The sequence below is a fragment of the Pseudopodoces humilis genome, chromosome 5, assembly GCF_049639895.1.
Source record: "Pseudopodoces humilis isolate 2021_Gansu_Grassland_sample_001 chromosome 5, ASM4963989v1, whole genome shotgun sequence".
In the NCBI taxonomy this organism is placed as follows: Eukaryota; Metazoa; Chordata; class Aves; order Passeriformes; family Paridae; genus Pseudopodoces; species Pseudopodoces humilis.
Window position 1 is genome coordinate 49,271,290 of NC_142204.1, and position 23,363 is coordinate 49,294,652.

The 23,363-nt window shown below is 42.3% G+C and overlaps 1 protein-coding gene across 2 annotated transcripts in view; it reads left to right on the forward strand.

Annotated features, from left to right (window-relative positions):
- The window catches only part of ST7 (suppression of tumorigenicity 7), a 134,522-nt gene that overhangs the window by 28,026 nt on the left and 83,133 nt on the right, over positions 1-23,363 (forward strand). The window contains exon 1 of one of the 2 annotated variants that reach the window (XM_088054950.1): positions 8,138-8,448. The exons of the other annotated variant lie outside the window; for it this stretch is intronic. Within the exon in view, the coding sequence (XP_087911076.1) occupies positions 8,427-8,448 (22 nt within the window). The 5' untranslated portion in view covers positions 8,138-8,426. Of the gene's footprint in view, positions 1-8,137; positions 8,449-23,363 lie in introns of those variants that run through there. 2 annotated transcript variants of the gene reach the window in all.

The following is a 23,363-nucleotide window of genomic DNA, read 5'->3' on the forward strand; positions in this document are numbered from 1 at the left end:
GCCTTCTTCTCCTAAAAGCCAGAGATAGAACGTTTAAGTGCATTGCTGGGGCATCCTCTTCACCATACATTTGTTCCTCAGGCTAGCACCTACCCACATAAGTCTTCTTATAACTTGTAGGATGTTGCTTTTCCAGGAGGGGTTTTATTCTGTTGTCGGGTGTTCAGCAGATGAGGATGCTGTGCTGCTTGGTGAGCCTGCAGTCGGAGCCTGATGGATGGACCTCAGTGCTGCTGCAACCTCACACTGATCACAGTGCCAGGATCAGGAGGGCTTTGCTGCTTTGCTGACTCATGGAACCAATTCTTTGTCAAGAAAAGCTATGATAATCAAGTTATCCAAGCATTTATTAGTTTTTGGTTAATGTTTTTTTTATTCTGAGAAAAGTATTTTAGACCTCCAGTCTGGGGTTGGCACTGAATGGAAGTAGAGTGGAACCCCTGGAGTGAGGGGCTGAGACACCACCAAAATGCTGCATTGTGGGAAAACTGAAATCCTTAAATGTGCAGTGCAGCTAGTCAAACAGTTTCCAATGGACTTGGTTTCCCTACTGACTCTGCAATTGTGTTATATTTATGGCTGCAGTATCAGCACATTCACTGTTATGCACAGGAGTATCCATATAGGAAAATAGAAATAAAACTCACAACTGAATTTTTTCCCATGGCTATATTATGGATTCCTTTATATCTGCTAGGAAGTATGCTTAACACAGCACTCACCCATCCAGCAGGGACGTGGTTACCTTGTTTCGTGGATATTCCCTTGTAGGCTTAGAAGTCCATAATTTTTCCTGCATTTATGGTGAAATCATGGCTATTTCTAATATCAGATTGAATGTTCACACTGTGTTTACTCAGGCTGAGAAGTAATCTAAATTTGATCTTCCTCTCTCAACAGTCAAACATTCTGCATGACATGAAGATTTTACATTAGGTCAGACATTATTAATGCAGATTTTAATGCAATGTTGGCAATACTTCCTACTTCTCTAAGTCTCTCTGACTCATTTTTATACATATGAATTGGATATTTGTGTTTATGTGGGGCACACATGTTCCCTCTGATGACAGTTTGCAAGTGATTTATTATGAGTTGGCCTTAATCCTAATTTTTGATCCCTCAGAGTCACATAAAAATCATGACAGTTTGTTTCTAATCCTTTTTTTTTAATTTGTTATCCACCTCTGTTTGCTCTGACATTAGAAACTTTTATGTCTACCTCATGTGCAGGCCTGTGGCATAGATCCTTGGAAATGACCTGAAATCAGGATCAAAAACAAAACAAACCAAACAAAACCAAAAAACCCACCAAAATATTTCAAGTATTCCCCTCAGTGCAGAAAATAAACACCTTGCTTTTCTTCTGATATTTTATTCTTATAGAAAGCTATCTAAATAACCGGTGATTTAAATTAATTTAACAAATAACACTGAAGATTTATTTGCTTCCTTTGTTTCTAAGTTCTCTTTGGATCATACTGGAAGGTAGTGTGTCCTCCTGGAACGTTTGTCAGATGCAGTAGCAGCCCCATTTCATCACACAGTTGCATGCATTTGGGACAATAAACTGCTCTCAGAATTTAACAAGACATTAACATGCTCTGATGAGCCATGAGGTTTGATGTTACTGAAAAAATAACATATTTCATTTGGGTTTGATATGTCATTTGCACACTGGGATTGGATGGTCATGCTGTGTTGGTAACTGTCTTAGATATTTATGGGTTAACAGTTCTGTGTTTAAAAGGAAACTAACCAAACTGGAAATCAAACCAACCAAACAAAAAAAAAATGATGAGAATCACCATCCTAATCTCTTGACAATATTATACGAAAAGGTGAACTGTACTCTGCCACTTTCAAAATGATTTTAGCCTTTTTTGCCAGTCTCACACTGAATGATGTAAGGGAACTTGTTGAAATGTGACAATTCATTCTGTATCCTCTGCTGCAGGGAATGGGAATACCATTCTGTTCAGCTGCTCCCTGATACTAGGTGCCAGATATGCAAGGAAATACAGCTAGACACCTGCCCATGACCCACAATCTCAATTGTACTCTAGAATTAGGTGCTTAAGTTGGGCTCATAGATTTTATTTTATTCTTTCTTATATGCATAAATGCATATATGAATATTCTTATATTCTTTCCATACAGTTTTCTGTGTGTAATACTCTACCATTTCATAAATACTGGAACTTTCTGTCCATTAGATGTGCCTAGATGGCTGGGTGGCCTGGGAGAGGTTACTCTTTCAATGGCTGAGCATCTACTGGGTGCTGCCTCTTGCTGCCCCTGGTGAATGGCTTGCAGTAATCATGTACAGAGCTGTGGTGAGGGGAAGATCTTCGCTAAAAGAGATGTTGAAAGGCATGACAGTAATGTAATAATTGATTATTATGGTTCATTGGATCTCTTTTTTGAAAAGCATTCTCTCTTTTGAACTTCATCTCTCAGGTAAGGACCAATGCAGACATAAAAATATTTTTGGTGGCAAAAAGTACTTGTTCTTCAGTCTGTCTTGTAATTTGTGTGTGTATGCATGCATATGTTCACTCAGAAAGCCAAATTTTTCTAGGCATTAATTGCTTAAAAGTGGTGAGGAAAAAGAATTTTTACGTGAAACAGGGTTGCATAATGCAATATGGACTGCACAGAAATATTTTAAAAATCAGCACAAGAACAAATAAAAAGAGAAAAACATCCCTGTAGTCTGTGAATTAGTCTGGTATAAAATCCTTTGTCTATGTTGAACAGGACAAACATCTTAACTTCTTTCCTGCCAGCAGTCTCCGTCCTTTCTGTGCCAACATAACAATGGAACGGTATGTTGCAAAGAGAGAATGCGGGTGGAAAACCTCAAACAAAATGTGATAAGGACTTCAGACAGTTCAGATGTTCAAAGATATTTTCCACTGTCTGGCTAGCCAGTCCCTTTGTCAACCCTGTCTCAGCTGCCTGGTGTGGTCCTTGTCGGCCATCCTTACTCCCCGAGCTGCTCCTGGTTGTCCAGTGCAGCTCCCTGTGGAAACTTGCTGGCATTTGCACAAATGTAGCACTTGAGAGATTTCATTCCAGTGGAACATACCTTTCTTGGCTCCACTTGGCTCTGAATGCTCTGTAGTCCAAGCTGGCAGACCCCACTGGAGCTGTGCCCTGCTGCCAGCTTTGCTGCTGGGAAGGGCTTGTCAGGGCTGTCCTCCATCCCAGCTGGCCATGGTCCCTCTCCCTGTTGCCACAGCTCCAAAATTGCCATTTCTGGGACACTGGCTTAATTCAGTGATGGAGGTACTGGAAAACCCCTTTGCACTGTGGTACTGATGGTACAGCATGAGTGCAGGGTATTTGTTTTGGTTGCTTGGGGGGTTGTTTGTACCTTAAATACATGCCCCTGTGAGATGAGAAGCTGAAGTTGTTGCACCACACTGGATTACATTGGTGTAATCATGATGTCAACTTTTTCACCAAAGATGTTTGTTAAAGATTATTAGGGTCAGCAAAGTTGAGAAAAGCATAAAGCCAAAGAGCTGCAGCTCTGTAACACATGCTGCTGTTGGATTTAATTTTTTTCTGGAGCATAAAAAAACACCTTGCAGTATTTTGTGGGTACCATGTTAATCAGTAATCGGTGTGGCAGCTGTTACCAGAACTGACAATACCTACAGAAGCTGGAGACTGTCACAATGTGGGTTGCTGGGGGTCTCACTGCATTTTTAGAAGGGAGCTAACTAACATTACTACTGGCAAAATAAATTAGTTTTGGAGGTTACAGAATGGTCTCAACTCATTGCAGTCACTCAGAGGTTTCCCACAGGACATTAAATGGATTAAGTTTTTCAATGTCTTAAAAAAAAAAAACAGTTTTCAGGCATTAAAAAGGTTACAGAACAGGGGACCTTGGTAAGGAAAGGCAAGTTTAACTAATAAAAATTGTTACCTACCTTTGAGGCTTATTGAGATTATCCTGTACTTCCTGTCTAGAGACTTGAAGGTGTGGGACCTGTTCCCTTGCCCTGGGGAGGACAGAGGTGAGAATTCCCTTGCTGCTCGGGGCAGTAAGACAGGAGAACATCACAGGTGGGATGGACTGATTTCCTGCTTCCAGAGTTTCTCCTGTGGAAAAGGAGGTTAAATGCAAAATGAAATGTTTTTCTAGTGACAAGAGAGAATAAAGATTTATGCTTTAATGGATCAGCATAAGGCACGTGTACAAAGCTGCCTCCGTTGGTAGCTCAGATTTCCTGCTTGCACTGTTTTTATAGAGAGAAATTACTCTAAAGCAGAAATTTACATCAGTATAAAAAAACTCAACATTTCGTTATCCAGCTTCATTATTAAAACTCAAACTATGCTTTAGTGCTTAGACACATGTGTCCTTACAAAACAAAGTAAAATAGGAGTATTATTTTTCTACACTGATAAAGTAAGGAATAAAGAATATCTACTCCAAGAGCAGCAGTGATTGAGAAGCACGTCCCTTTCTCTGAAAAATGCGAATGTACAGGAGACAACTTTGCATAACATATATTGCTGCTGATTTAAATATTTCATGCTGGTTTATGGCAGAATGTATGGAAGTACATTGTAAATTAATCTAATACTTGAGTAATGTCTTGTGAACATTGTAAGCAAATCACAGCAATGCTGGCTGAAGATTTCCTTTGACCTTTTCTGTACACTAATTACATTATCTTCACTGCTGCATAAGAAAGAAAATCCTTTTGTTGGCCCTTCTTTGTAGAATAGACCAATAGCAACATTCAACATTGGAAACAGAAATACATAATTCTGCTAGCAAACTGAAAGGTTATGGTCTTAAAAGAGCAGTAGGTCAGAAACAGATTTTAACACTTTCTCAAAGTCATTTGACAAAATGTATTAGGTAAATTTGAAATAATTTCAGAGAAAGTCCTTCAGTGGCTTTTAGTGGGTCACCTTTTCCACAAGGCAACGTACTGACCTGCCAAGCCTAAAACTAACAAAATAAATTATTATGAAATCCTTCCAGAGATACTGCATGGTTTGTTTAGACTTTTCAACTACCTATATGCGTCAGTGTAATGAGAACTTGGCAGAGGGCCTGGGCTCTGTGACACCTTCAAGGATGTTGTTGGAAATGCCCTGAGGTTTTGTCTCTTCCTTGGAAACAATGCTGTGGGAAGGTCAGATCTGCTCATCAGAGCAGAACTTATTCTTCAGCCATTGCATGAGTGCACTTGGGATTTTGTTCCAGAGACCTGTTTTTAAAGATGCTTGGAGGCTTACAGATACATAATAGACACATTTCTTCTGTGAACTTGCCTCAGTTGCTGGAAAGTCCATCCAGAGCTTAGTGTGTTTGATGCACTGAAGCTTCTTATCAACCTGTTTTGACCAAAGGAGGTGTTCACTGCTCTAAATAGTCAAAATAACTAGTTCAGTTCTGGGAACAGCAAAACCTTGTCAGAGAATTTGTGCCACTGTCATGGTCAAAACCAGTTCGGACATGGCTTCATGGTGTTGTGCATCTGTGCACATGATTGCAAATAATCATGACAATTGAACAAGCCAGGCTAATGATTCAGGTGCTTAAGTACAGATTTGAGGACATCTGGTTAATTTAAGACGTCTCTGGGTTGATTTGAGTCACTATGATTATGAGCACTGATGTCCTGTCTGCTGACAGAGACTAAAATCTGCTTAGAAAGTGTTTTGTGAGATGTCTCACCACAAGATATGGCCTCACTCGTGACTTTCTTCCAGCAATGAAACGTGGCCATGAGCTTGGTGGCCCTAACTATTCTTATGGTGTGCACAGAACACAAAGTCACTGTTCAATATGTGGAATGGAAAGCAGGGAAACAGCTGAAAAACATTTTGTGCCAGCACATGTTACCAGGAGAGTAGCTTGGTGTGCCTTGTAGGTGCTTCCCTGTGCTGTGGGAAGCACAAGATCAGGCTCTCTACAGCCTCTTGCACTCTTTCCTGTCTTGCAGCACAGGGCTGTGCAGGGTGCATAAGGATGTTTGTGGGCATACACACTCTGTGAGTTTGGGACCATGTTCTCCATCCCCAGGACCAGAGGGACTGGCCTGGCAGTGACCTGATGTGGCTCTGAACCCCATATGTTGCTTTCCAGTGTGTCCTTCAGGGTGCAGTGGTCCCAGCCAGCACCTCCCTGCTTCCCTATGGTTTCAGCATGCTGAGCTCCTCGGGTGGCTGCCAGCCTTCAGTAGTACTTGTTTTACAGGCCTGCTGCTCATGGTGGCTTTGGCTATTCTGCAAACAACACAAACCCCCTGCAGAGCAGCAGAAGTGTTTGGGAATGGTTAACCCACAAAAACTGAGAAAAGGAGGAGGAATGGTTGCTTGCCTCTAAGTGCTTCCCTTAATTGACCTGCATCGATCTCCTTTCTCCTCATCCACCAGCGGTGCTTTTCAGTGTCTGACATCTTGGGAACTGCATGTACATGTTCAGTGAGACTTCCCAGAAACTTTTCTTGTTTTTTCCCCCCTCTGGACAGCCATTCTATGGATGGCCCATAATGTCTGGTAGCCTCCAGCCATCGGCTTCCTGCTTGGCTGCTCTCACCAGCACGAGATGGGCGATTCCTTTTGTCTGTGAGAGGACTGAAGGAGCGAGATTAGGGCTTTGTTTCTATGTTTGAACATTTTTCAATTACTAAATGTCAGGAAAAAAAATAGGCTCAGTGCACTGAAAATCGCACTTGCAGATGCATATTAGATCTAGTTGGTTTCGAAGAATAAAGAAAAATTAGGGACAATATTTCTTTGATTGCTAGGATGCTTTTTTATCATTGAATTCAGTGTGCTTTAGGGTTTTTATTTTTATTTAGATGTGTGACTCATTTATTGTGGTTAGAGCATTGTTACGGTGTGTTCTGACAATGGAATTAAGTAAATGAGATAGCTGGCTAACACTTTGATGTGAAGATTAGGTGTGGAGTTTTGACTGGCCCAGGAGTTTAGTATTTCTCTGAAAGAAAAATAATAGAGTTAGTTATAGAAATTTGGGGTTATTCTTTACTGATGTGATAAATGAACTTATAAAAATTCGTAGAGATCTAAATAAATATATTTGTAGCGATAATAATATAAAATATAAAGTACAGTGTGGCCCACAAGTCCTTCCCAGATCTAGTCGCGAATTCCCATTCGAGAGATAACGATCCTAGCCGGCGCCCATCAACGGAAAAGAATGAGCAGGACACGGGCCATCAGGCTGACAAAGGGACGAGCTCGGACGAGATACTCATCACCGGACCTGAACACCCCGCCTTGCAGGCCACTGTTGGGGAAGCAATCAGGCAGACAAAGGGAAAAAGTCCAGCCGAGATATCCATCAGCTCCAACCCGGATCCAACCATCCCATCCAGATGGCCTGAACCAAAATGAAATCAAGGAACACTCAGAACTTCTTTACATATGAGGAGACTCTGCCCGGACGTCTATTTGACTCTATTCTCCAACGCCAGGAAATCAATTCATCCAACAATCAAGGACCCTTGGTGAATGGTGCCTGCCTGGAATTTGGCCTCAGGACACAAAATCCCTATAAAAACCCCGGACAGTCTACCCTCCTTCGTGGATTTGGGAACACCTATACCTTTGGGTATAGACCCCTGTCCACCCAGCGCTGCGCTGTTTATTTTATTGTGGTTTTTCCTCATTGTTTATTTTCATTATAAAAATTGTTTTATAATAAATTGTTCTTTTATTTAACCCAAATTTGCCTTTGCATTTATAACACTGAGAACGCTATAAGTGGTATATACTGGGATATTTGTCCCTGAAATTTATTCTGTTTGCACAGAGACACTTTGCTTCTTGTGCAGCTGAGAAAAGGAGCCTGAATTCAAGACAGATATTTTCCTGCTAGCTTTACAGTCCCGGACTGGAGCTTTAGCATCACAGAGGGACATACATGTCTGTCTCTTTGTCCTGTGCTTTTAGTGACAAAGGAATTCCCATCTGAATGGCTGTGCTGTGTCCAAGCCCCCTCCGAGCCTCTGTGTTAGCAGCAGTCAGTCTTTGCAGTGTCCTGACGTCATCCCGTGTGTGCCTGAGCTCCGCTATTGTCTTAGGGCGGGCAGGGCTGCCGATTGCGGTATCTGCTGCCTGGCACCTCTCCTGCCTGCCGGCAGCGCTGAAAGGACGCCGGCCTGCCCTTAGCATTCGGATTTAAAACAGGAGCTCCTGCTTTTTTGCTTCCTGAAGAAGGACCTTCACTGCGGTTGCAAGGAAAAGCTGTCTGCGGTGTTGAGGAGAGGAGGAGAATCTGGCAGCTTGGATAGCCTGGACTGCATTGTCTGGCTTCATGACCCCTGCTGTGTAGCAGTCTCATCCCTTCTCTCATACACTCCTTCTGTCTTCCACTCTTTTTTCTTCTTTCCTTTTTGAAACAGCAGCATCTGGGGCGAGCCATGTTTGGCACTGAATCGTCATGTAAGTAAATGCATCCCATTTACATCCTTTTTCTGTGGAGAGCAGGGCTTGTTTTATCCTTGCTGTACCCGCCGCACTTGCGTTGTCTCTGCCGTAGGTCGTTGGCTAAAAGCTGCGGTCCTTGCATGTTTATGAAGGGATTAAAGATGCTGGAGGGGAAGCATCTACCTCCTAACTGCGGGTGCATCCTCGATGCAAGCGGCAAGGCAGCGTAGGGCTGTCAGCGCTGCTGAATTCAGGCCACTGAAAGATTGGGGGGAAAGGCAGTTTTGCTTGAATGTGTCACTTGATAAGATCGCATCTGTCAGTGATCAGGAGTTGCAAAGACTCTAATGAATGCACTACTCAGATGGTACATTTGGGGACTGAGAATGCTGCAGTATTAGATGGGCAAGAGCTGGGGGAAAAGTGATTTAACCAGCAGGGAAGGACTGCTGTCTCATGTCTATCTCATTTACTTCATTTTTGTTTCTGGGAAAAAGGAGGCTTCTCTGCAATCCCCTCCCCCCCCCACCCCGTGACTGCAGAATCCGCAATTAAATTAGGTGGAATTCTAAATATGAGGTGAAAAATGCAAAATAAAAAAATAATTTTTTTTTTCTTCCTCATCTTTGTGCTGGAAAATCTTAACTGAGGCAGTCTGCTGTATAATAGCAGTGCAGATGCATGTCATTGAAAGCAAGCCAGTTTTGCTTCAATGGGAACAACAATTACCTGCCTGGCAAATCTGGCTGCGGAGGAAGGCTGGGGGTTTATGTATAAATAATGTTGCTGGTGACAGTGTGGCTGTGTGGAGACCAGTCTGATCCAGTGATTATCAGGTGACCGAAAAATAGAAAACAGTTGGTTCACGCTGTATTTTGTGCACAAAACAGTACTGTGTGTTGAATACCTTTCTCATTTGGATATGAGGCAATGGCTTTTGTAGATCATTGTCACCTCCAGCATGGTGTAATGTCTCCACACTTGTAGGCTGGGACCTGTTCTGCACCTCATCTCTTCCTAGGAAGTGATAAGAGTATTGGGATACCTCACAGTTATGCCTTACTGGCCATAGAACCCCTCGCTCCCAAAGGGTTAATTAGTCCTGTGGCCAGGCTCTGGCAGCTCCCCCCTCCTCTGCCACAATACCCAGTCAAGGTCAAGCAGCATAAAAACAAAATTTGCCTTTAGATTTCTTTTGTTTAGGGACACATTTTTCATGCACAGTTGTAGACATGTCTGCAGCTCTGGGTCATCAGAGCATGAATAGAGATGCCAAATGTCGTAGCTGCATCTATTTCACCCTGACAGATCTGTGAGCCCCAGTGTCTGTGTCCATGAGCTCCGCTTCTGCAAAATGCATGAGAACAGGCTTTGAGATAAAATCTGTGCCCTACCTGTCCTCTTGCAGAAAGCCATAGTATGTGCTCAGATTGTTCAGTCTTGTTCATTTTTGTGGTCCTTTCTTGGTTTACAAGGTGTTTTGGCTAAAGTCACAGGGGTTATGCACCAGCAGCTGTGGCTGCTTTTGTTTCCATGGTTCCCACAATTTAGAAAAGGGCAATGGGAGTTTCCATAACAGCCACTACCAGTTTCCCAGAAGGGTCTAGAAACATTTCTTGCATTTAGAAATGGGATTAAGCAGAACATGTCTCATTGCCATCAATTTGAGCAGAGGCTTTGGTCAGTCTCTGCCTGAACTCTCTGGCCAGATGAAGAGCAAGGCAGTGTGGTGGCCATCTCCCCTGTGCCTCTGCTCAGGCCTGAACCTCCAGCCCAAGAGTTCCTGTTCAGGCTGGACAGGCTGTCCCAATGCCTGCTGCTGCCAGGTGCTGGCAGGAGTGGGGAGAGTGGGGTCACTGGTGCTGCCCCGCTCACCTGCCTGTGCAGGGCAGTGCTCCTGTAACCAGCCCTGCCCACAGCACTGCCGGAGGAATAGCGGCTTTGCTTTCAGAGAAAGAATCAAAATTACTTCAGTCAAAATGCTAAGAGGTTACTCTCCTCCTGTCTTCTTCATATTTCCAGGCTGTCAAATGATAATAGTGCTACTAATTGTTAATGTTTCTGTCTGGCTAGAACATCAAACAGGACAAAATAAAAAAGAGTCAATATTATTTGGACATTGGAAATATAACAAAAGCCATTGCTGCTGTTGCTGTCCAAAAAGCATGAAATGAGCAGATTACAGTTTTTTTAATCCTGCTGTTTACATTTAACATTTAGGATTTTTTTTCTCTCTGCTCTGATCAGAAAGCCAAGAAAAATGGTTAGAAGCAAATACTGGTTCAGAACCTTTAGTCTCCCTCAGTATCAAAAATATTTTAAATGTCAAAACAACTCTGCTTTGGCAATCCTGTTTTATTCTTTTTGCTTTTAGCAGCAGTTAGCAGGGCAGTAAAAGATGGTCTGAGAGTCTTTGTGGGAACAGACTTATCACCTCCTGAATGCAGGGAAAGACAAACAGCCAGTGGCAATAGCTCATAAAGGGGGATAAGGCAGCAGGCAATGCACAAACAGCTGCTGACACTCCCAGTGCATGATGAGCAAGGTGTGTGCAAATATGTGTAAAGCAAAAATCCCCTAGAAGTGTCCGTGCAAGGGCACTGTGGGAGGGTGGGGTAGTTGCCATTGGGTTGTGGTCAGTATTTCCCATTGGTCCTTTCTGTAATCCTCACAGGAAACATATGTGCCAGAGACACTTCATCTTCAGTGCTTTTGTGCTGATCCACTGTCAGACACACTGCCAGGGCGGTGTGGGGGGCTTGTGCATGGGGGGCAGCTTTCCATCCCATGCCACCGCTCCTGCTGACCTGAAAGACTTGTCTGCTCACTATAATAGTTTCACATTCTGTAGGAGGTACTCTGGTTTGATAAAAATTGAGAATTAAGTCTTTTTTAAGGTGAAATGGTGTAGGACTGCACCAAAGCAGAGAAGTGGTGGACCTCTGAACAAATGGTGAGGTGGTCCCCACAAATAGAACACCTTCATGTCAGGCAGAAGAGCCTAGCAGAAATAACCAGCAAGCATCCCTTGTCTAACTAAGAATACTGGCAGTTGCAGGCCTCTAGGAGAGACAACAGAGGCACAAATTAAACTGAACTGTGAGAGCAGCCAGTGGGGCTTACCAGTGCTGGGAGAGGTCAGGGGAATGCAGCTCCACCACATCTGACTGCATTGGTAAGGAACGGGACAGGATGCAGTTTAGAGCCTGTAAAGCAACTAAAGAGGCTCAGAGAGTACCATTTCATGCATGTCTGAGAATATGCACCATGTGTGCTTCAGTTACCCAGGGAAACTCAGTAGGAAGCTGTGAGGAAGGGAATCACACATGTATGTCCATGGTGCTTCCCCAGTGCTGTTACAAAGCCCCAGATGTGTGCTGTCAAAGTGCCAGGTGATGTTCTCAGCACTGCTGCATTTCTTCATGCTGGGGCTTTTTAACCTAGCAGCAGTACTAAACTGTTGTAGGGGGGTAGTCTGGGAAATGCTCTTCCAGCATGGGCTGTTTGGGAGATGCTCATGGTGGTCCCTGTCTGATAGATCAGCAACTGCACTCTGGAAAGAAGAAGGATTATGAAACAGAGGAGACCTGACCAAAGGGCCAGAGAAATACAAACCCAAAGGGCAAGTGGAGCTTTCCTCTGCTGCAAGGTTAATGCTAGAAGGCTGCTCTCTGTGGGAAGGCTGAGGACTGTTGTGGGGATTGGGAAACCTTGCTCACTTAAATGTGCTAGGAAAAGCTTCTGTGCTTGTACCAGGCTCACTGTACTGTCTTCTTCTCTGTCTGTTCAAGAAGTGCTTTTGTTCCTAGAGACTTTTGTCCCCAAACTATCTTCCAGCCAAAATGCAACAAATGGGAAAGGTTACACTAAGTTACATGATCTTGTGGTAGTCTTATAAACCTGTGCAAAACAGCAGTAGAGAAATGGGAGATCTTGTCATCAAACATGGAGATGAAGGACAATCTGATCACACCATCCTGGGTGATGTGCCTGCCTCCTCTGTTCCCAGCACCAGGAACTCATCCCAGCTGTGGGAGAACCAACCAAGACCTGACCACTCCTGCAGGGAGTTGGTTTTGAACATGTTGGCTCTCCAGGCTTCTTCATGGGGTGGTTAGATGAGCAGTGGCACAAAGAAGGGTGGGGCATGACTGTTGAAATTCTGGTGGGATAACAGCCTTGGTGAGACTGAGCTCCACTGAACCAGCAGATGACCAAAATGCTCCTTTTTTGGACATAACTAGCCTACTCCCATCCTAAAAGGCTGAGAGCAGTTAACTACAGTGGCAGTTCCTCAATGATGTTGGTTTCTCAGGCAACAGTATGCCAAAGAAAGGTTACAGAAAATACCAGAAGTTGCAACTTTAAACCAATATATGTAGCTGCTGAAGTTCCTATTGTACCCCGTTGAGTCAGGGCTGTTGAAAATATTGCAGAACCAGGTCAAAGAAAGGCTTAGCTATACCACTGTCAAATGCCAGAATAAACCTGGGTTATGAAAGGGGTTGAGGTTACAGGAGCTCTAATAACTTCACAAATTCATCAGTGAAACTTTAAGATACTTGGAGAGAAAATGTAGCCTTACATCGCTCTTACATCTTGAGGTCGATCTTGAGGATCAACTGCAAGCTAGTAGTGTTACTTTCTAAATGAATGCATTTTTTAAAAATACAAACCTGAGATAAGAGAGGGTCCTCTAAACTCCTTTGTTTTAAACACTTTTGTTAGGTGCCTGAGATACGGTTGGCAAAGGCTTGACTGCATGCTCAGGAGGACAGGGGCTTGTAGCCCACGCCTGCTACTCAGGCAGCACCAATGGCAATTTGAACTTGTGAATTGTTGAACCTGTGTTGAGCTGTTCACAAGCAGGCAGCTGTCCTGAGAGTTTAAGTGCACCTTGGCCTTTTCTTCTCCAAAAACAAAAAGTGAGCCGAGACATCTCACAGGCTGGATATGACTCGTGAATTTGACAGTCTTTGGTGGTTTGTCTCTTGCAGCCCTGGATCACCTTTCCTATCTCATCAGCTTAGAAGTTGCAAGGATCTGATGTAAAGTTACTGAATACAGTGATTTCTCAGGTAGCTGTGTCCACACAGTTTCTGGAATGAGGAAGAAATCTGAAGGTAAATGAAGGGAATTTGACCAGCTTTTCTTCAGCTTGTGAAATTTTTGGTCCTTGCCATTAGCTAAAAGCATGAGCTATAATTAGTGGAGGAGTCTGTGGTTGTTCAAAGATGACAAAAGGTCTTTCAGATTTCAAACAAAAATCATAGAATAGTTGAGATATGAAGGGACCAACACCTCCCTCAAAGCAGGACCAATCTCCAAGTTAGAGCCAGTGGTAGAGATGAGCTCAGTCAATCTGCATGCTTGCAAAATGGTGTGAGATCAAAACAAGCTTCAGTTTTGACCAAGGTAATTTACAGAACCAGAAATAGGGAAAGGTCTTTATGACCAAGGACGCCTGAAAGATTATTAGAGTCCCTTTGGGCTGTGTGACCCAGATAGGAAGAGCAGTACATGCAGTGAAGACTCTGTCATATTATTTGAGCTGGGGTAGAAGCAGTAGTGTTCCATGTAATTTGGGGATAATTAATGGGTATGCCTAACAAAAAATTTCATTCACAGAAAAATCTAAGCCATCTCTTTTCATCTAAGCTAAAATGCCCTGCTTGATCCCTGAAGCACCAGGAAAAGGTCTGTGAAGTGCTATGAGAAGAGCATGTGCAATACAGAGACAGAGTATTCCAAATTTTCTTGATAATGGATTTCTTTCCCTTGTGGAGAAAATCACTTTGATATGAGATCATGGTTTAGACCCTTGCATATGAAGAGGGCTGTGTATAATATGAAATTAAAGGATCATAAAAATGACAATATGTTCCCTATTGAAAAGGATAAGATGCTATATTAAGCAAATAAGCTGGACAACTACAGAGAGAAGCACTTGCTTCCCACAATCTGGTGGAGCTCAGTGAAGAATTGTCTGACTTTGGTGTGTTTGGTCAAGGTGAACTTGGATGTCAATATAAGATGCCTAGAATCTGGGAGTGGAAGAGATCCCATATTCTGCCTAGACCAAGAAATGTGACATTGCTTCCCAGAACTAGATAGATAGTATTTTAGAACTTCTTAGGGCTCTCAAAAATTTCATTTGAAAATGGTATCTTGAGGTGTTTTGATAAGTACAGGAGAAGGGAAATTCTTGTGAAACTACATGGCAGTGATACAAAATTATGATATTTTGGACCTCTTTTGAGAAATAGAGTGGCTGGGAAGGTCTTCTTCTGTGCATGATTTGAGAGATGTTGAGCAGACCCTTAAAACATGCTAGATCATGTTTCAGCCTAGAGCAGGAGTCTAAGGAGAAAATGACAAAGTTGGTGAGTTTGTCAGAGAAAATATATATATATACACAGCTATACTGGGGGTTTTCCACACTTGTATAGCCTTTAGGTAGTTCTTTTAAAGGTTTGTATGAGCAGGGAAGGATGAGAGAGAGTAAGAATGTGCTCTAGAAGAAAATGCCTTGTACTCAAAAGGTCTGTAGCCTAAAAAGCCATGAGGAGATTTTGAAGATGGTCAGTTGAAAGATTATCCATCTCCCTTAACCTCTCCTGTTTACTGTGCCACTCATTAGCCCAGTGATTTTGCAATTTGCAGTGGTGATACGATTTAATATATGTCATCACTCCAGCAAATGCTAGCTTTCACATTGCCACTGGGAGCTAGTCTTGGAAAGCTGTTGTGTGTTTGGATTTCCTGCTGCACTCTCTCGAGTGTGGAAGTACCCATATGGTAGTACATGAACAAGTTTTAAGAGGACTCAGTCTTGATGTTGATGAGTTGTGGTTGTGCAAATGCAGCAAAAGGAAAATGTACTCAACTGCGTATTTTAAAAGTTCCTGGATGGGAGTAGAAAAAGGAGACCAGATTTTTTTTACTTCATTATCATGTTAGCTGCACTTTTTTACAATGAAGTAAGGGCTCCTGTGATGAGGACGGCACTAGAAAGCAAGTTCTGAGAGGAAGGGCATCTATTACAGCTCCAGGGAGGTCAGAAAATGGCAGCAGACTCCACTTGTAAGACCTCTGCTACAAGAGAAGGAAAAACTGCTGTAAGAAGATACCATCCCAGGCAGAACCTCAATTACATAAATCACTGGTTTGCAGATACCTAGCAAGAGTCACACTGATTCTGAGCTGACATAGCACGATGAAAATAGTGCTGGTCACGAAAGAAAAGCATCCCGATTAGGAATACTGAAAGATGCTAAAAAGATATGTTTAACATGTACTAAAGGAGCTGAATGTGGAAAACATTGGCACCTCTAACCTTTCTTCCTGTCAGCTGCATTCATTGCTGTCATTAGTAAGGTATCTAGGACTGTTGCAGTGGCAACAGTAAATTGTGCCAGTGTATTTTCATTGGGATAGGTAATCATGAGTCATTCAAACCATCTGCTAATAAAATACTCTCAGACTGTTTAGGTTATCAAACAGAATACAGTAGCTGAGAAATGTCAGATTAGCTGGCAAAGAAACATGGCAAATTTTGTGTGAAGATCCCACCTTCTTTGGCATCCACAAGGACATGAGGCCAGGCAGTCCATCTGTTTTATAGTCTGTAGGTGGAGGCAAAGGTCTGCTAAGGGTTAAGTGAGCAGGAGAAAGCGTTCCTCTGACTCTGGAAAATGTATCAGCCTGGCTATTCTCTGCATCCTCTGCTGCTTGCATGGTCTGCAGTGATAACTCCAGATAAGCTGTACAGAGCAAAGAGGGTGATAATCAGGCTGCCTGTGTGATTGGATGGAGAAAAGCTCCAAATGATGGAAGTGAGCAGCCAGATAAAAAGCATCAAGATCTGAACTGGAAGCATCACAATCAAGAGTGGAAGTTCCTCCAGGAATCCACCCAAGTGTGAGAGGCCTGACGGAGGAACATCACACAGGAGGATACAGTGTCCTTGGTCACAGGACAGAAGAGCAGTTCTGTGCTAGTACCAACAGGAGCAGATTCCTCTGCAACTGCTGACCTGCTAGAGATGTCTTTCTGAGGCTTTGGAATGTGATATTTCTGATAGCGTGAGGGGATAGCAGTGGGATGAAGGATTTCTCAGGTGTGTTAAATAAGACACACTACCTCATCTTTAGTATCATTTGCAGTTACCACATCACAGTGGGACTAGGGGGTGCTGCCCCAGCCCACAGGGATACAACCGCTAGGATAGCAGGTTAAGTTTCCTGCTCAGGATAAAGCACTAGTGGTCTGTCACAGCAGCAGAGGTCCCACAGGGAATGGGCATTCAAAGGCCTTTACACAGGACCTTTTCTAAATGTACCTTTATAGGTATGATTATTTTCATAACCGGGGTCCTTGCTGTGTGACACCTCCACAGCAGGGAGGTGGCACTGCTGTGGCCATTGCATCACAGTGACTGTCTGGATGCAGAGGGACATTCATTTGGTTGCCCTGGGGCATTGCATGTATGCTAATGACTTAGAGTCTCTGTGGGGCTTGGCTGCCTGTCAGAGAGGAATGAAGCTGTAGATTTAATGAAGCTGTAGATTTCAAACCAGTGCTCTGTACTGCAGCAGTTTGGTGAACTACGTGCCTGGCATTTAGTTAGGTTATGTCTTGTTTGTGCGTCTATAGTGACATTCAATTAATTCTTCCGTAAAATACAGATAAATATTCACAAAGAGTTATACAAAAAAGACAAAAAAGAGGGCTTATGTTTGGGCTTGCCATCCTTAATAGTATCCCCTTAAATAGAGAGGCTCCCCTGGGGGAACAAAGCAATATGACTCTCTAATGTGGAACGTCAGTGCAGCCGCTGTCACTATCGAATGAGCGCTGCAGGCAGCAGCTGCTGTCTGCAGGCTGGCAGCAAATATGGGTGTCTGCATTTTCAGTTATTCTCCCCTAGGCCACGGCTTTGTATGTGCTCCTGATTTGGTTTGGTTTACAAAGGAAGAAAGAAGTGTCTTTATGTCATTGTACAATCTAACTATGGACAAAGGAGTTAAAAAAAAAATCTGCCAGTTTTTGTTTATGTATGTAATATGTGTGTACATTTATTTATTTGCTTATTTATTTTACTTTGACAGGTGTAGTTAGTTAAAACTATAACTGCCTTGTTTTTAACAGACTAGTTTAGCAAAATTAAAACATTTTTTTACCAGTGAAGGAAATCCTGAAGCTGTCTCACTATATAGCATATCACTGCTGATGAGAAACTGTGGTCTTCCTGCTTCTTGCCAGGGAGTGCAGTACCCTGGCAGGCAGTAAGTCTTGTTATTATCGTACATGGGTACACCAAAAGTTTACATTAATACAAAAGTGGACTATGCTTTCATCTCCAGAAGCATTTCAGACACACTGACACAGCAGTGGTGGAGGTGTATCAGAGATGCCATGGGGAAGCCTGCATTGATGCTGACTTAGGTGTTTGCTGCCTTATGTGCAGGTCAGGGAAGATCATACTGCCGAGCTGGCTTTCAGAAACTGGAATTTTGTCTCTGAAAATCATCTGCTGCATATGTAGCCAGTTGCTTTCTAGGGATTTTTGGTTGGTTGATTGGTTGTTTTGTTTTTTAATTGGTTAAAAATCTGGTCATTAGTCCTGTCTTTATTTCTGAAGTTCAGTCAGAAAATACCTTTCAAAGGAAAAGTTGCACAGCTGTTTCAACAGTTAAATTCTAAAACTGAATCACAGTTGTCTGTCAAGGGCAGGGCTGTCCTTTTGCTTTCTATCATCCAAACTCACAGGATTGGTCTGATTAGATAATTTTGAAGAAGAAAATTAGAACAGACAGTCAAATAATAGCTAAAGTTATTAGTGATTATAGCCAGAATGAAATCTAATCAGAATAAACTTCTAAACAGTAATCTAACACTAATATTAATCCATGAAAGATTGATGAATGAGATAATCATGATAGGACAAGAACATGACAGGTGCGCTCTTTGTCCCTCTGTACTCAGCACTGGTGAGGTCACAACTTGTGTCCTCAAGTCCAGTTCTGGTCCACTCCAAAAAAGACATTGAGGAGTTGTTCAGAGAAGGGCAATGAAACTGGTGGAAAGTTGAGAGCAAAATTCATATCAGGAACAACTGAGGAAGGTGGAGTTTTTTAACCTGGAGAAAAGGAGGCTTAGGGGAGACCTTATTACTCTCTACAACTCCCTGAAAGGAGGGTGTAGTTAGGTGGGGGTCAGCTTCTTCTCCCAGGCAAGCAGTGACAGGATAAGAGGGAATGGTCATAAGCTGGGCCAGGGGAGGTTTAAATTGGACATCAGGGAGAATTTCTTCATGGAAAGCATTGGAATGGGCTACCCATGGAGATAGTGGAGTCCTCATGCCTGGAGAGGTTCAAGAAATGTCTGGACATGGCACTTAGTGCCGTGGTTTAGCTGACAAGGTGGAGATTGGTCAAAGGTTGGACTCTGTGATCTTGGAGGCCTTTTCTAACCTAAATTATTCTGTGGAGAAATAATTGAAACATTATAAGAATCACCTTATTTTCCAACATTTCATTTGCCTCCATTCTTTGCAAGAAGAATAGATGGCTATGAGCAAAAGTAGAGGCAACTTCCTTTGTTCTTCATAAAGTTGCTTTTTCCAGGGCCTTATAAATGAATCCAAAATAAAAAAAAGCCTTCATGGACTTAAGTTTTATCTTTACAAATGATTTCACACCAGCTAATAGGATGCTAATGTGCAAAAAAATTCAAGAACAGCGGTTGTTGCACTGCAGTTGAGTTTTACACTTGCAGCTGGTCACCTTTCCTTTGGGGACAGCATATCAAGGTGGGTTTGAGCAGTGAGAAAATTTTACTTAATTAGTGTTGAAAATGTTTGTGCTGGGTTCTTAAGAGCTTTGGATGATTCATGAGATCAATCTTTTCTGTGATATCTATTCTCAGAAATAGTACATTATCTCTTACAAGGTTTGTCTGGATGTGTTCTTAGGTTTAAATAAAAGTGTGACTTTTTAAAAGAAGTTTAATTAAGATGGTATAAAAACCCTACAGATTCTCAATTAGGACTAGACTGAGTTAACGGGGTGTGGGTTTAAGGTTAATTGAAGTAAAATTTCTTAGGTAAAATAAGAATGCAGATGAACTACTGTACAAGAATATACATACTGCATCAAAACATGCATGCAGGAAGGTCAATTTACTACTAGTAATATTAGAGTAAAAATGTACTAGTATTAGAGTAAAAATATCAATGTGTTTTATTGTTTTTGTTTATAATGCCTTTCATGAGACTCCTTGTAGTTTTCAGAAATTCAAGGTGAAATATCACCTTGTTTCCTGTGTTCTCAGGTTTCTTAACAAGCAGGAATGACCTCTAGTAAAGGGTTTCAAGTTCACATCTGCCAAAGATGAACTGCAGTTTCTAAGCATAACAAATAAATAGCTTTGTTTGCTTTCATCTTGCTGCTGTGCACTCAGCCCTTTGGTGGTATTTCTGCAAAGCCAATCATACGTATTTGGAGGATGCCAAGAAAAAGGGTACTAGGAAGTGTTAATTGCCCATCCTGTGGATAGGGCCATCCTTACCTTAGATGGTACCACCTTGCTGGTGGGAAGGCCTTGAGATGTCTCTCTTGATCCATAGTGGCAGGGCATCAACAGTTCTGAGAACATAAGATGAGAAGGGCCGCCTTAAATTTTTGAGGACGTTATCTGTAATTGTCAGCACTTAAGCCATTGTCCAAGGTAGTATAAAAGTTACTCTTTATATGGAACAGCCTACTGTTTATGTACTCTTCAGAAGCGAAATACTAAACTTGAGCTGATTTTAAAACTTACGAGATTCTGACAAAAACAGGAACTGAGCACAAAATATATTTTGCAATCTGTTGCAAAATCAGTCACAGCTGGCTGATCTGGGGAGTCTGGAATAAACTGAAGAGAGTGGTTGGAAACCTGAAGGAAGAGGTCAGATCATCAGTTTTCTTGAGCAACAAGAAAATTGAAGTGTGATGAGCTAGAAGAGCTTTTTCCAGGAAGTCGGCAACATGGAAGATCCTGGAATAGTAAATTCTCAAATTGTGGGTGATTTGGCAAGTGTAAGAGCTAAAATCTCATATGCCAAATAGACACACGTACTGTATATGTGTAAAAGAGAGGGGAGGATGGGAGAAAGGAGGGGTGAGGGGGGCAGATATGAGCAGGTTTGATGGTGGATTTCTTAATCCTGCCCATCCTTCTTTAAAGGATGCCATTCCCATGAAGAAACCAAGAGACATCCCTAAAATGTAAAATAGAAATGGTTGAAAATGCTGGAAATGCTATTTAAGTGATTTTAGTGAATAAGGCCATTTTAGAAATTAAAAACATCAGTCTCCCTTTATTCTAGTATGTAGATGAGAAGGTGGGTGGCAGAAGCATTTAGCCTTACTAAATGCTATCACACTGTTTTTGACTGCCATAGGAGTGTGGATTCATCATGTCCATAGAGCCCTGCCTCTGCTTGGGGTAGGAAGATGGGGCAGAGTCTCTAGGACTGGGGTGGTACTAGAAACTGCAGTGACTGAGATGATCCAGGGCTGGAGGGGTAGACACAGCTCCTACTTTATTTTATAATCTTTCAGAGTTTGGGGAGGCAAGTTCTGTTTTCCTTCCCTGCTGACGGCTGATGGTTTCTTCTGTGATTTTCTCTAGGTCTGTCAGTCCTGACTGTGGTCTGTTTTACTGAAAGTGCCAATTAAGTGGCTGAGTATTTGCTTTTCTTCCCAGATGGTTCCCTCTTCAATACGGGAAGCGATCTGCGGTGTAGGAGAGCGGGCAGGAGCGCAGGCTGTGTTCTTGCTCCCATCTCGCTCAGCCTGCTGTTTGAAGCTGCGTTAGCAGTGGGATGTGCATCAGCAGCATAGTGAGAAAGAGCAGGACTGGGGCCAGGTGGGAGCTGGGGACAAGAGAAACCGCCTGATGCTGCTTTGTGTGAGCCTGGCTTGTTCCTAATCCTGCTGGCTGTTCAGCCTTGATGGTGGCAATAAGCTGGAGCACCAGCTGTGCCTTCCCATGGGCTGCCATGCTACTTTCAGCTGCTGTGAAAATGAGGTATTTCCATTTTTTTCCTTTCTCTAATAAGCAAATGAGATGCATTTATGCCCTATGTAGTGATGTCTCCCCTTCTTTTAGCTCCATCTGTGGTAAGATCCCTTTCAGTCCTTTGCTTCCTTTAGGTCTAGCACCTTGTAGTTAGGGTAAATAACTGAAAGTCACTGCTTATTGACAAGATTTCCTGCAGCTTCCAGCTGCAGCGCTGGCATTTTTATTCAGAACTTGGATTTTTGGGCATAGGCTTATTCACTTATTCACCAACAACTAGTATGACCCCACAGAGATTTTTCTACTGCATAGAAAACTATTTACTCTGCAAAATCTGTTATTTTCAGAATGTGTATTACAAACTTCCTGAGGAGCTATTTTCTCAAATATTTCTATTTTCCTCAATTTTCTTCCCTATTTTTCAGAACTCTGATGATGACAGTAGAGAAAATGACCAAGGATGCTATGTTTCATGTGCTGTATGATCACTTTCAACATCTGATGTTTCAGGTTCTTCCTGGGCATTTAGTCTTTACAGTCCTCAGCTGTACAAAACACAATGCCCTCCTTTCTATTACAGCCCATAGAGCATGCCAGAGAGGTTGCCTGAGCATAAAAAGGTGCACTAAATTAATTCAGTAAATCTATAAAAATATATTTATCAGTTTCTGGTGGACAGATCTGAGCACAGAAAAGCAGCATAATTTGCTACAGAGAGGGCTTATCTAGGTGTCTGGCATGAATGAGTCAGTGTCCAAAGTATAGGTAGCCAGAAGACAGTATGTATTTTCAATTAAAAGATAGGCATTGAGTATTTTGAAAGTAGATGTAAATTTCCTCTGAAGCTATTTTTGATACAATCCCTGAAATGGTAAGAAAGATAAGATCAAAACAAGCCTATCCTCTCAGCAGTGGGAAACAAACAGTCGTGTACAGAAAATAGTTACTGCTATCTATGACATGGCCTTCAGTTATCTGGCTTGGAGCAGTCTATTGTATTTTTGTCCCATACCTGTCACTTATTTATTTGTTGCTCATGACTGACTCCCAGCACTGCATGTGATTTGGCTGGTCAGGCTCAATCTGATGCAGAGCATTTCTTAGACACCAGAGTTACTCATTTTGTCCACTGCAAACACATCTGACTGGTCTTCAAGCTCCATGCTATGGCCACTCTGGTTTGTGCACTTAGAGTTCATGACATGTTCCAGGAAATTGGTGTGTTAGTTTGTTGAGCACCTCATTTTGACTTCTCATCAAGTCCTGTAAGGTAGTTAAGCTTTCTGCTAAGTGGGATTTTCTGGTCTCTGAGTGGACTGACAACAGCCGTCTTTAATGGGTAAGGAAGAGAATTTGGTTCTTCAGCTGCAGCTTCACAGCTGGAAGCACTTTCGCCCCAATAAATCTCTGCACAACACAAAGTTGGAACTAAAAACAGTGACTCTAAATGCAATCATTTCCCAAGCAAAGACATTTTAGTCATTTTCCAATCAAATTTAGCTCTGATCGGCCAGTGGATGTTTCCGTTGCTGAATCCTACTTTGATTCTTAGGTTGATTTCAGATTGCAGGAAAACAGTGATTTTGTCATTAATTTGATCCTATTATTTGAAGTAAAACAGTGAATTACAAAAAGAATCTGTTTCAAAATTGGCTGATTATTTTAAATTATTACTTTTTAGCAATTCCTTTTCATTCATCAATATTTTAGCTGGGTGTTAATGTAATATACCTTGGAAAAATACCGTGTAAGATACCTTGGTTGAGGTGCCATTTGTACACTTAGTTTATAGTTTTTCATCATACATAAATGTTATTCTGTTATTAGGCAGGATCCTGGATGGCAGAGAGCTGAGTCAGGGA